This window comes from Falco punctatus (genome assembly GCF_963210335.1).
Source record: "Falco punctatus genome assembly, chromosome: 14".
NCBI classification, from domain to species: Eukaryota; Metazoa; Chordata; class Aves; order Falconiformes; family Falconidae; genus Falco; species Falco punctatus.
Genome location: NC_137594.1, coordinates 5,063,484 through 5,077,506, shown reverse-complemented (window position 1 = coordinate 5,077,506; position 14,023 = coordinate 5,063,484). Strand labels below are relative to the sequence as shown.

Sequence of the window (14,023 nt, the reverse complement as noted above, 5' to 3'; positions counted from 1 at the left end):
GACTATGGAAACCCCGAAATATGAGCTAGTTATAGAAGCTAAGGATATGGGTGGTCTTGATGTGGGACTAACTGGCACAGCAACTGCCACTATTCTTGTTGATGACAAAAATGACCATCCACCAGAATTTACCCAGAAGGAGGTAAGAGTTTGTCATCTCTGTTCTATAAAATGTTGTGTGTAATTGTATTTATCTTCTTTCTAAATATAAAAATGTTCCTTTATGGAAGAAAATACTTAAAGACATCTTTGTAGCTCAATGTTATAGACTTTCCTGGAGCTTCTTTTTTCTTCTTCTACGTTAATAAATGCGTATGCATTATTTCCATGACAAAATGCAACCACAAGGTAAAAATTTATGCCAAGAGATATCATTCAGAGGTTGGCTAGCAGGATGAGTACCCGTAGAATAAGTTTGCTAGTGGTGACTTTCTTTCTTTTGCTCCTATGGGGGGAAATAGAGAATTCCCTCTTGCCTGTGTTGTAGCTGAGGGCTTTTGATAGGCAGGAACATGGATGAAAGCAACATGTTTTGTCCTGGCTTCAGTAGTCACCTGTGAGACAGTGTGTTGAGGGTTCTGTAATGAAAGCTCTACTCTTAAAAGCTTTAAATTTAACCTAAAGGTGGAATTTTCAGGGAATGATTTTTTTTTCCACGGAAGTATGCTGAAAAGTTAGAAAAACCCCAACCCAAACCAAAAGATACTCACTGCCCGTGGGAGGGTGTAAGAGTGCTACAGCAAAGTTTCTGGTGCCAGGCAAAGCATCTACCAAATTTCCTCCCTTCTCATGCTGCTTCCTTCCCTCTCCCACATTTATTATTAGTCTGGGTTTTGTTGGGGATTTTTGTTTGTTTGTTTTTGTTTTGCATTGTGGGCTTTTTTTGCTTCTGATATTTGGAGAGAATTAGAGTTCAAAAGTTTTACCTAATAACAGCTGGTTTGGATTTTCTTGTAAAAGTTTCCTGAGGTTCTTCAAATTTTAAGGAATATTCCCAAAAGATGAGAAGTAAACATGAGAGATGTTGATTTTAAGGTAATTTTAGGAAAAGAAAGGGAAAGCTTATTGCTACAGAAGTCTCAGTTTTCTGCTTACAGTATATTTTTAATTTTTTTTTTCTGACCTAATTTTAGTGATTTGACAATAGATTATTTTGAAACAAATTACTGTAATTTTACTTGAATAATTATTTCTTTTATAAATGCAAAGTGGATAACCAGATTAAAAAAAGGACAGAGAAAGTTTGGGAAAAAAAAGGGGCGGGGGGAGGGGAGAAGAAATAACAAATAATGAAAATTTTGCAAACAGGAATGTTCAGTGACAATAGCTATAATTGCTTCAATAAAATGCTTTGGCCAGAGCATTTTGTTAACCTAAAAATACCGTGGAGAGCCTGATCCAAAACTTTCAAGTACATAGATGATAACTAAGTGGCTTCAATCAATCTGTTAATTCCCTTGGAATTACCTTTTAGATCAGCTTTTAATGCTCTGAAAGCTGTTTCCAGACAATAAGTAGTTAAAATGTATTTAAAACATGGTAATTTTTATTTCTCTGGAACATAACAACATACAAGGACATCTTGGTGTATTTAGAAATAGGAAGTAATTGTATTAATACTGATAGCAATTCATGACATTCAGAGTCCTACCTACTCGAATGTCCAAACTTTGACATTTCTTCTTTTGAATGAATCATTCTATATATCTTTCTACAGATTTCTTTTGAAGAAATATTTCTACAACTATATGTCCTGTTTGACTTAATAGTTTGCTAATTTGGGCAAACATGTTAAAATACTTAATGTCTACTTAGCCCTAAACGTACTGTTAGTGTCTATTTCTGTGGAAATTTGGAAATGTTTATAAATCCAGTTCTGTCAGTGATATTAAAAAGTCTGGTGGTTGGAGTATAGAAATAAAATAGGAGGTGTGAAGAGGCAGCATTATGCAGACTTTTCAAAGAAAGTTAGTCTTATACATTTTTCTTGTACTTTATATGATATACAAATATTCCCACAGAGACGTCTCTTTTTTTTCTTTTCTTTTTTAATATATTGTGACATGGGTTTGAACCTTTTGCTGTTTAGAAATGTTAATGACCTCAGAAATCTTCCCTCTGCCTTGCTAAAGGGATATTCTTATTCTGTGAATAAGGCAGGAAAAATCAGTCTTCAGATGTATGGTGTCAGGCCCCTTTAGGAACATATGCTCTATTTAAAATAAGTAGCGTAAGAAGGAGAGTGCCTATTAATAGAGCTAATGCCACTTTATTTGGCTTACTGCTTAACATACTTAGTTACTGTATTTAAATACCAGTCGCATACCAACTGCTGCAATACCATTGATTTGAATAAGACTTGAAAGAAAAAGACTACAAGATAACTTTTGAAGTAGAAAGCTCACATTCAGTAAATCTGAAGGTTTGATTTCAGAGTGCATCTTCTTTTACTTTGAGATTGCCTGCTTTGAATCGGGTTCTTATGGTATTGACATGTTTCCCCAGCTATCTTCCTTCTCTTTAAAGATACCTTTTCTCAATGCATTTTTCCCTTTTATAAAACAAATGCTTATTCAGTGGCCTATGTTTCTTCTGTCAGTATAATTTCTACTTAAAATAGCTCCGCCGTTCTCTTCATCTGTAAACACAGGGGCCAAATTAATTTCTGATCTAACACAGTGAAAGTCAACGAAGTTATGAGAGACGCATTTGTTCAAAAGTCTGGACACTGTATGAGTGCAACACTGGGTACCCCAGACTGGGCACTAAATAGGGGTTTGTAGAATGCATTGTTATATATATCTTAACAAAGATATATATGATTTCAATAATATTAATGCCAAGTCAGAAGTTTAATTACTTTTTTTGTAGCTTTCTCCACAGTTGAAAATGTCTATTATTTTATTTCCAAGAAGACTTATATGTTTTAACGGATATTTCTTTGATTCCTCAGTGCAAGGCAATCTCAGTCATGAGTGAGAAAGTCTCCGTCCATTAAAGATGAGTTTTTTCTTTTGTCACTTGACCAATCTCCTCCTCTTTTTGCTCTAGAAAGAAGTTTATGGATCTTCTTCTAAGCACTGTTATACTGCTGTGTACTTCTATTTACTGTATTTATTCCTTGGAGGTCAGGTCCTTACCCACCTATTCAAAATGTTAATTAACAGTTTTATTCGATGTTTTCAGAAAGGTCTGAATGCTCCATTGTTGCTGCACTCAGTTGTGGTTTTATGTAGACCTTGCTGGAGGAGAGGGTACTCATCTGGTGATCTGTTTTTCCATCTCCTGTTTTTTCCATGCCCGTGCCATTCTGATGCGGTTCCTGCTGATGCAGTGCCCTTCATGTTTAGGGACAAATTCATTGTTCGTATGTCAGGACATGATCACAGAAGCAGCGGAGCAACCTGGCTGTGATCCAACGCGGCACTTCATTAACTTTGGAGGAATAGTTTAAGCCCTTGAGGTTACAAGTATGTGTCAGGTACTTGGATGGGTTAATGTATGAGACACTCCTTTGTGGGATTCAACCCAGTTAATTATTTTGTTACTGTCTTATCACTCTACACACCTCCAAAATACCTGCCTTGTATTTCACATACATACTTATCCTTACTGTTCATAATAGGCTCTGAGCATTGCAAAGGTCCATTCAGACATTCAAACAATACCCTGTTCCCTTCAGGGGGTTAAATAATCTCATCTTTAATGCCTAAAAGAGCAATGTTTTAAGAGCTCCTTCAAAAATCCCAGGTGAGGTAACAAGGTCTACCTTTTAAAAGGTCACAATGGCTGGGATACTGTGCCAGATTTAAATTATAGAGAATTAAAATAAAGATACTTGTAAATTTAGTGGCCTCTTTTTCAAATTTACAACCCTATTTCTATAATATGAAAGAGTTTTTAAATTAAATTTGTGAATTATTACTGAATACAGCATGTATTTGGTATCACAAAAAGCAATTTGGCATTTCCTTTCTAGCAAGTTAAGGCCTTAGGCTCAACTTTTGTTCAGTAGCAAGGGATTACTTATGTGAAAGTAAGAAATGAAGCAAAGCAAGGAGCAGGAATTGATCATTCTCGAAAATCTGATACCTGGTTTGTGTACTGTGTGGGAATGAGCTAGACTGAGTGAACGTTAATGGTGCTGAGTACTGGTTTTATACCTAGCACATTCAGAAAAATGAGAATTATTTTGTTATGTCACTTTAACAACAGATGACAGACCACTGCAGTGTTGTATGCCGACAAAACAGTGATTTTAGTCTATAGTTAATATCACTGTGGTTGAAGTGTGATGAAAAATTTGCGATGTAGCATCTGCTGGAAGCCACAAGCTGGCAAATACTTCCCTTGTATCTTTCCCTGTAGGCATGGTTCTGCCCAGATCTTCCCTAAGACTCAGTGGAAAAAAACCCGACATTGTTTCAGCATGACAAAAGTATGGGTTTGACCCCTTCCTGTCTATTCTTCCTCCTCTAAAAAAATAGTTCAACAAATCCTACTTCTGATCTTATACCATTCCTGAATGGAGAGTATGTGCTCAAAAATGGGATTCTACTGAGTATATTGGCCTCCTGCTTCTGGCCTGATTTTTTTAAGGTATCTGTTCCTAGGAAAGAAGCTTCCACTGCTGCTCTTCAGTAATATATTCTTTTTCCTTAATATCTGATATGTTTTTTCCTTTGTAAATGCTGTCAGGCATTTGAGAGAAGAATGAAGTCATGTGGCTGAAGGGGATGATTTTGCTATACTCCACCTAGTTCTCACATCTGTCTTTCACCGCAGAGCTGGGACAGCAGCATGTCCCTAGCTGTATATTGAAAAGTAGTGGGACTTGTCAGAGTGCTCTCACTTGCACATAAGAAAGAGAGACTTCACCTAGCCAGGGAATAGTCTCATTCTTGAGACAATTCCTCTTTCTGCCACTTTCATCCTCACCTTCACTTTCACCCATTTCTGGGACAAGGCAATGTAAAATAGAATTCTGTCACATCAGGGACAGTAAGATTTGGAAAAAGATTTTTCCTAGTTTAGGGGTTTTGAATATGTGTTCTTAGAAATCTCTTTTCCAGTTAAATAAAGTAGCTTGCCTCCTTTGAACAGAATAAAATCTGTGTAATTTGACAAAATATCACCACAGTGAAATCTGAGGCATACTAGTGCTGTGAGTCTTAAGTGAAAATTATGGTCTGCTCACATTTTGAATGCCTACTGATAAACGGTTTATAAAAGAGTAATAAATGACTAATGTGTGCTTTAATGAATGTTTCATCAATTCCTATAGAGACCTGTAAGTGAATAGGTTGCTTGTCACCATGATTTACGATGACTTCCAGCACTGTCTTCTGATTCAGTTGTGCTACTCACTGGGGTAAAACAGCCCCTGGAGTACAATATGTATCTCCGTCTGCTCTGGTTCAAAGAGGATATGAGACTTCCAGAGCACCATCTGGAGAGATTTATTTTTCAGCTCAGGCTGTTGAGAAACTCGCTTGTAGCTTTGTGAGTCCCTGTCTTGATTCTTGGTATTGGCTAAATCATATTGAAGACCAAATACTGAGCTAAAAGCACTTTTAAGGTTGCTCCTGGCTCTCTCTTTCATACATCTTTCACAAAAACTTCTCTCTTAGACATGATACTGTTATTTTCCATGCTAGATATACCTTACCATCACAGGCCAGATCTGTCCATTTAGTTTGCACACTTAAAAACAACAACAAATCTCGCCTCCCCTTCTTCTGTCATCTGAAAGTCAAACCTGGTCTTTTGTATCTTGTCTTAGAGGGGAAATGTTGCTCTTTGGGACTCCTACTTAAACATATTCCTATCTCTGTGGGTCTTTCCAGTGAGCTGGACCTTACTTTTGAAAACTAACAATTCTGTTAACAGTAGGTGATTCCGCTGCAGCTCCCTCATCTAGACCTTTACATCTAATTTGGAGAAATCACCAGTGAGGACCACAGTTGTGTGCAAAACTGAGCAAAAGAGTCTGTCCTTTAGCTACCACCCAGTTCAGGAGCACGGCCAGGGTACCAGCCCTCTTCCACTGTCCTGCTGGGGGCAAGCCGCTGTGTAAACCAGGCTAAACAGAGGCAAAAGACCAGCAGGAGCTGCTGGTGTGGCTCAGCAAGGTGGTGACAACCAGCTCAGTTGGCTTCTCCCCTTTCATCTACCGTTCCCTCCGGCTGGATGTTACGAGGCCAGACCGAGCTGAGGTACTTGAGCAGCAACAAGCAGATCTGACCAGATGAGAAGAAGCCATTGCCAGGCTAATAGTTAAGAAATAGAGCTGTACTATGACCTAAACGTTAGGGGAACCAGACTTAAATTCTAGCAGCCTGTTCAAATTGGAGCAAACCATCTCCAGTACTGCTTTGTCACGAGAAATAATTTTGTGGAATGGATAAAATCATTTTAGCAAAACCACATGAACAAAATGCATATTGGAATTTCCATTTGGCTCCCATTTTTGGACTTTGAGACAATTTACATGCAGGGAAAGCAGAAGTCATACAGAAACTCAACAGAGCAGGACAAAGCCTCTACGGCTATTAGTAAACTTTGGCATACAGATCAGATTTGTGATGGCTAGAGTTCATCGGAAATGAGCTCTTTGGCTATCCTTGTTTTTTTCTAGAGCTGTAAATACAGCTAGCAAGTCTCCTGAAGCACATCTTAACCTTCAGAAACCCCCTACACTAGATAAATATTTGCACTGACCTTTTCACTCAGCTTTATTTCCACTTCATACTCTTGTAGCAGTTCACTAACACACTTGACATATCTGAAGTTCCAGGTGCCCAAAAACCTCCTTGAAAACAAATGAAAGGCATTACCTGGTATATTTTTCGCATGTTAAAGGCAGAATTCAAAAGTAATTTCTTTGGTTATGGAAAATAGAGGAAACAGGTTCAAGGCAGGATTGCTAATCCTATGTCATCCTTGTAAGACATCTGTCTCACCTGTTCTTAAAACATCCAGAGATTAAAAATCAAAAGGCTCCTCAGTCTGTTCCTGCACAAATCTTAGCAATGAAAATTTCTGTATAGCCTGATTTGAATTTCCTATGCTAGAAATTAAAATCATTATGTCTTCTGTTATCCTCATAGATGTGGAGGACAGATTATGCCACTAGTATTTCTTTTTATTCTTTTATAATCAGGAGCATGCATGAAGACAACTTTGCAACTCAGGATATCTTGTCTATTTCTGAAATAACTCTTGTGTTAAATGTGTGATACTTTTTTTTCCCCACGAAGATTAAACTAGCAGTTTTGGTGAAAGAAGAGATCAAGTTGTCCCATAGCTGACTTGTGTTCTGTCATGTTTAAGCCGAGCCAAAGATGTAGATGTATGTCTGTTTCTACTAGAGTCCATTGCAAAGTACCTATTAATTAAGTTTACAGAGTATCTATTAGTCAAATGAAAAGCTATTCATTAAATCCATGTCAAAGGAAACAAGCATCTAAATAGTGATAAATATTTTATTTTCTAAATGAAGAACTGTGGGAATTCTCTTCTCACTGCAAAATAACACAATATTTGACATTTTCAGTAAAGCTCTATTAACTGCACCATTTCTTCGTGGTTAATAATTGGTCACTACTCTCAGTTGTGTTAAAGTCAAAGGCATTCAGAGTTTTCTTAGTTGTCATGAGCTGCAGAACACGTTTTCAAAATCACATTAGCATTTTAGAAATCTTGAGTATCTAAAAACCATAGGTATGTAAACCACTTCCCCTCCCCCCCCCCCCCCCCCCCCATTCATTTTGGATGTCAAAGTTAAAAAAAGAAGATCTTACTGGACTTTAAAAATAGATGTTAAGACTTCTAATTCCCACTGGAGTTTAAAAAGCTGGTTTAAGGGCATAGATGGCTTTCACTCTCAGTGCAGTTAGGTTCACAAATTTCCATCTTTTAAACCCAACCATTTTCAAATAACTTGGAAAAATGCCTGTGATCAAGAATAGTTGTTAACATTTCTGAGTTGTGTTGTTTGTGGTGGTACCAAACTCAGGACATCTGGGAGGCTTATTTAAACAATCTGGCTATCCGGATAATGAAATTACTGTTTTGTTATTTTTTTTCTTCTTCTTCAATAGTGTGTGTCAGTTCTTATTAGAATTAGCTGGTTTGAGGTTTCACATGTGATGAGAAATGCTCAGCACCACTCAGGATTGAATTACCAGTGACCTTAAAACAAATACTCTGCTGTAGCATCACAAGTGGGAATGGAATAATTTTAGCGAGAGAAAGAAAAATAAATACTCTTATTCTGTGCGTTGACTGTAATAGAGGACTGTTCAGCAAAAATCAGGGTTTGGAAGACCAGTGTTTCCTGTACTCATCCAGATTCATACTGCGTGCATAATAATTTGTATTCATGTGGCTTTCAGCAAGCTATCTGCATAACCAGTGTAAGCACTTTGTTCAAGAACTTTTGCAAAATATGTTTAACACCGAGTCCATCCACTTATCACATAATTAGAGCTGGATACCCTGCATAGCAGTAGGCAGCAGACTTCTACATTTATCTTTCCTTGTGAGGGGTGAGTTCATTGCTTTGTTTCTCTCCACCAAGGTCATGAAATACATGAAGTTGTCTATTTAATCTCCAGATAAACACATTTCAGTGGTACATAAAACAACAGAGTGCCTGCTTCATAATCTGAAAGCAGCTGAGAAACACTTGTGTAAGTACAGGAAAGGTTCTATGAATAGAAATGATCATTCAAACAGTGTGAAATTGGGGAGGAACGCAAAAGCGCTTCACTGCTGCTCCAGATCCAATTTTTTTCCCAGCGTTCTTGCTCTCCAAGTCAGCTTACATAGTAAACTTGTATTTTTGCCAGTCCTTATCTTTTTTCTTATTTTCAGTGTTCCTTTCCTGACATTTATTTAGTTTCCTTGATTTGTTATGATCAGCTGATCTGAGGAGTCCTGATACAAACTTCTGCGTGAGTCCTTGCCTTTTGTAACCCTTTGGTTATGCTTGGAAGGTCAGTGGTAATAACAGCAATTCTCACTACAGCTGGTAAATTCTCACCACAAAACCATTCCAATGCTGACTATCCTCTGAAGACTTCTTCCATCTGCTTCTGTGAACAGCAAATATCCAAACACTGCAAGCAACAAAAAAGCCATAAACCCACAATTTATTGCTCTCTTCTACAAGAAGTGAAGGTTAATATGCTTCCTCAATGTGGTCTATGAAGTGTGAACTTTACGATAGATATTAAGGTCTGAATTACAAAGCAAACAGTAGCAGTAAGAGTATGACTACATCTAGCACAAATACGTTTGGGTAAGTAACTGGATAGTAGAAATTAAAGAGGAAGGGAAGGCTCAAGCAAAGGCTCTTGAGAGAAGCACAAGCTAAACAAAGATAATGTAATGTCTCCAGACCTAGTCTTGGGCCACTTATTCAGGAAAGCTGTATAAACATAATTACTAGCAGTCATTGCTAGGAATGGCTATGTGCTTTTCCAATTAAACTTTCTCTCCAGCTGGAATTTTGCAGTTGCTTTCAAATCAAATTAGAACTGCTTTCTAGAGATTTCAATTTTAACATAAATTTAAAAATTGGAGTCTTTTGCCTGTGCAATTAATATTATTTTTTTTTTCTCCTCTGAATGTGCTGCTTGAGCACTCTATGGAAATTTCCTTTAATTTCACTCCTCTCCAAGAGTGGTGCTGTACCTCACTAACTGCCCAAGGAGTTCCATCTTCAACATCAAGTGCAGGCAGGTGACACCCAGACTTCAAAGAAACTTAACACAATTATTTTCAGATCAAGGTGAAAGAATGCATCAATCTCTTTTTCTCAAATTAACTTTTGGGTTCTGTATTGGGAGACTTCATTTGTCTGTGACATCCAGTTGACTGAAATCCTAAGTTCAGTGTGGAAACGCTGTGGTTTCCACACAATAGTACTCATTGCAGGGTGGCTCCTAAATCATCAACTGATTCAGCCTAGACAGTATGTACATTGGTGGGCAGGTAGTGGGGAGGAGATGACCAGGGATTACGCTTGTGGTGCAGCCAGTAAACATTTTCTGTGCCTTGAAGGGACTTTTATATTATGTACATAAACAGTTACAGTTCCTCGCATGTGGAACGTGGAATCTTAACAGAAATACCAAGAATTCTAAATCTCCTTGTCTGACAGCACAGCTGATTTGAGGAGTAATAAATACAGGAATTGTTAGATGTGTAGGAAAATATCACTCTAATCCCAAGAGTTAAAAAACCCACACTGTTAATACGCCTCTAGCATCTGTAGGAGTTCTATTTTAAAAGTCGGATTAAACAAGATAAAACACTATAGATCTTAACATATTCAATTTGCACCAGACAAAACCCTATTTAATAGCAATTACACAATATGTGTGAGCTGGTATTATAGTTGCAGTTTATATGAGCAGCAGAGATTTATAAAGCTGAAGTATATTCATACAAAAATAATAGTTATATGACTGCTCAGGTCATTCCACTAGAGTGGAATGAGTTTTGTGATCAGTTTATCAATTCCCTCACTGACAAGTGAGATTTTAAGATTTTTCGTCAGCAACACTAAAACTGATTTGGCTACTACAAAATTTGCTAACCATCTGTGCACACGAATCAAAATGTCAGGATTATTTAGACAAAATATCTTTTTTCCTTCTGCTCTGAAACATTAAAATAGCGAACCGATAAAAATCACCATGCTAAAAGGAGCTGTACATTTATTTAAGTAAAATTGTTAGTAAGTGCCTATGAAAGAGACTCATTTGGAAAGTAATAAAATTCTATAGGGCTGATCATCTCTTGAACTTACTGGAATGAAAACGGTGTTGATACATTTAAGGAAAAAGCAGATTAGGGGATTCAGACAGAACACTCTGCAGTTATAGTCTCTGTTGAGGAAAATGGTCCAAAAGTGTAATTTATTCATATCCTTGTGCTTTCTACTTTGGCTTATTTCCAGGACTTGTTTGCCTTAGAGTCCCAGATGCTTATTTGCTTAAAGGGTAGCCCTTTCTCTAGCCGGCTGTCTAACAGTCACTTAATATTTATTTGTTTTCACAAATGTTTTCCCCTGTGTTCCCCATCCATATGTCACAAGAAAAAGTATAATACCAACACTACACAGAGTATTGATGTTATCCTCACTTTCCTATTCTTGACGTTGACCCCATTATGAAAAATCCCTGAATCCCAATTGCTTGTCTGACCCTGTGTTTCCCTCCAACACTATTGATTATGGCTGGTCCTTCTGAGTTTGTGCTATAACTCCTGTTCTCCTCTTCTACTTAGCTTGATGCAACTTTATAGAGATGTTTTTTTCACGTCTCTGCATATTGTGGAAGATTTCTTATAGCTACTTACTTGTCTAGTCCTCTTGATATTTAATTTGCCTAGTGCTGAAATTCATCATTGTCTTTTTGCATCATACTTCAAAATCCCTTCTGCCTGCTTCATCATTCTCTTTTTTAAAAGCAAAACAAAACACCCTAAACCAACCAGTCAAACAGAAAACTCATTTTTTTTGGGGGGGGGGGGGTTCCTCCCTTTCAAGCCTATTATTGAGTCAGCAGCCTGTAAGAGCTTTCTCTGAACTTTAATAATTAATTGATGTTTCCTTCCTCTTTAAACTCCTTGAGTCTGTCATTTGACTCCCAGAGCCTGAATACGTAGCATCCCTTAAATACCTCTCTGCCCCTGTTTCCAGTTCCTGCGTCAGATCTACCAAAACTAATTTCAGTGATGTATCCATTGACTTCTTTTTGCTGAGCGTGATGTCCCCTTTCTCTCTGTTTTTATTTTCATCGCTTTCCCCACTGTCTTTTTATATAGAAAACTCTTCTAGTATTTCATAAAAAGCTGTGTTTCTGACCTTTGTCACCTTATGATCCTCTTTCTGTCCCCATGATTTTGCTCCTTTAGTATTGTTTCTGGAAGATCTTCCTTTTTCCATTCTTTGATGCTTTCCCCCAGTGAACTCTTCATCCCCTCAGTTTCTGCTTCCCTTGGGAACCACCTGTCCGTTTCCGTGGCTTAAACTGACTGTTTGCTTATGGCTCACAAAAGTTCATGTACACTCCTTGTCTGCCTTCTATAAATCGAGTCCCATCACTGTCTGCTTCCACACATCATCTCATTTTTTTCTTTTATGCTTTATTTCCTCCTCCTCAGCTCATTTGTTTTGACCGCCTTCAGTCACTGAGGCCAGCAGTGCCCATACGTTATATAGCACTGTCAGATGTTCTTAGATCAATGATTTTTCTTCATTTAGAAGACTGATGGTAAGGAGAGTACTGCTGTCCTCAACAAGTTTTACAGGGTTGAAAGCAATCTTTTAGTTCAAAAAAAGTTTTAAAAATCTGAGGAGTTATGTGAGAAACTTTCAAAAGATACGCAAGAAAAATCAATCCTGCTAAATAAGCTTAAATCTAAACCAAGAGTTGACTTTTGCTGAAATAATATCATGGAAAAAGATTTACCTATAGTATTGATATCCTTAGCTGCCTGTATCCAAGCTATGGCTCCTATCCAGGCTGTTCCATGGAGACGTGAATGCAGGATTAGACTACTAATGTAAATCTGGATTTTATACATATGCAGATCTATATACATAGAAACATAGGCATACAGATGCTTCCCTACCTAAACTGAGGACCAGATGCTTTATTGTCCTAAAATTGCATTTTCTCATATGGATTTAAACAAAAATGAAATTTAGTTTGGGTTTACTTGTCTACTTGAAAATAACACAACTAGCATTTGAAAACAGAGAACACTGTACCTGATTAATTGATTCACTGTTGAACTAAGCTAAGAAAAAAAGAGTATGTTTGAAGGCAAATGAAGGACATGCTTTCTAAGTTAGCAGCTCTGACCTTTTCAAGTTTTCCGTCTTAAATAATAATTGAAGCCATGAGTAAATAAATTCAACTTTGCCTGCAGATGTTGAACTCTCTAATGTCCTTTTACTCCGACGTAGCCTCTGCCTGATATTAAAGACAGAACCAGTTTTATCGTGCCCCATGCTGGGGCTGACTGGCAGTCTCCAGGAACTGTTTTCTTTCCTCCAGCCATATGATTAAAATGCAGTTCTAATCAATAAATCTGTACAGTTTCTGTCAACGGTAAGTGTTCGCCTAGGGGTCCTCTCTGTCCCAGAGGTATTTCCTTTTTTCAGTTCTTCTGTATTCATGAGAAAACCAAATTACAATAAGTCTTGTTTACCTAGGCTGCCTGTTGAGATTGGGTTTGGACCACCTGCTGGAACTGGAGTGAGCAATACAGAGCACGCGAACGCACTCACATGCTGGTAGATATAGATGTTTGCATTAAGGTACCTCTTTTAGCAATACTGAGTTCCAGCATAGCCTCTGTGAAGTCTTTGCTTTAGGAAGATTAAATTCTTAAGCATGCACTCTTGGCTTATCTGGCATGTAAATAGGAAGCAGTATAGGGTGGACTACAAAAAGAGGTCTCAGATTCTGACAGCTGATTTCAGCTGAGCTTCACCACTTCTCTTGATGTCGGGGTTGCCTGTTTACCCTTTTCTTGAATGAGGATTATCTCAGTTGATCAATGAGGCAATATAGGAGCAACTAATCAGCTTTACATTCTCTTTACTCTAGTAGCAATTGTTTTAATGCAATCGATTAAAAGGGAATTTTAATGATCTTACTAATTGTGCTTTTAAAGGAAACATGACAGCTATTATTGAACTCTGAAGTTATTATTTCCCATGGTGATCAGTTTGGAAAAATCAAAACATAAGCTTTAAAAATATGATACTCCCTGCAGTCTCACTTGTTTATTTCTTAAATTTTTATATCCTCTTTGTAAGTAATGGTAAAATAGAAGCAGTGAAGCAATTGTATTCAGCTCATAACTTTTTCTGTTTCTCATTTTTGTGTTATGGGAGATGCCTGGATTTGGCAGAAAGTCTTATGTGTTTCCATGCATACACACAGCCAAGAAAAGCATCTAGTTAGTGTCTTCACAAGAAAACTTTCAAGGGGAAGTA

The 14,023-nt window shown here is 37.5% G+C and overlaps 1 protein-coding gene across 2 annotated transcripts in view; it reads left to right on the top strand.

The window, feature by feature from the left end:
• The window catches only part of CDH13 (cadherin 13), a 509,852-nt gene that overhangs the window by 415,062 nt on the left and 80,767 nt on the right, over positions 1–14,023 (top strand). For both annotated transcript variants that reach the window (XM_080410698.1, XM_080410697.1), the window contains exon 8: positions 2–142. In XM_080410698.1, the coding sequence (XP_080266824.1) occupies positions 2–142 (141 nt within the window). The remainder of the gene's footprint in view (position 1; positions 143–14,023) is intronic.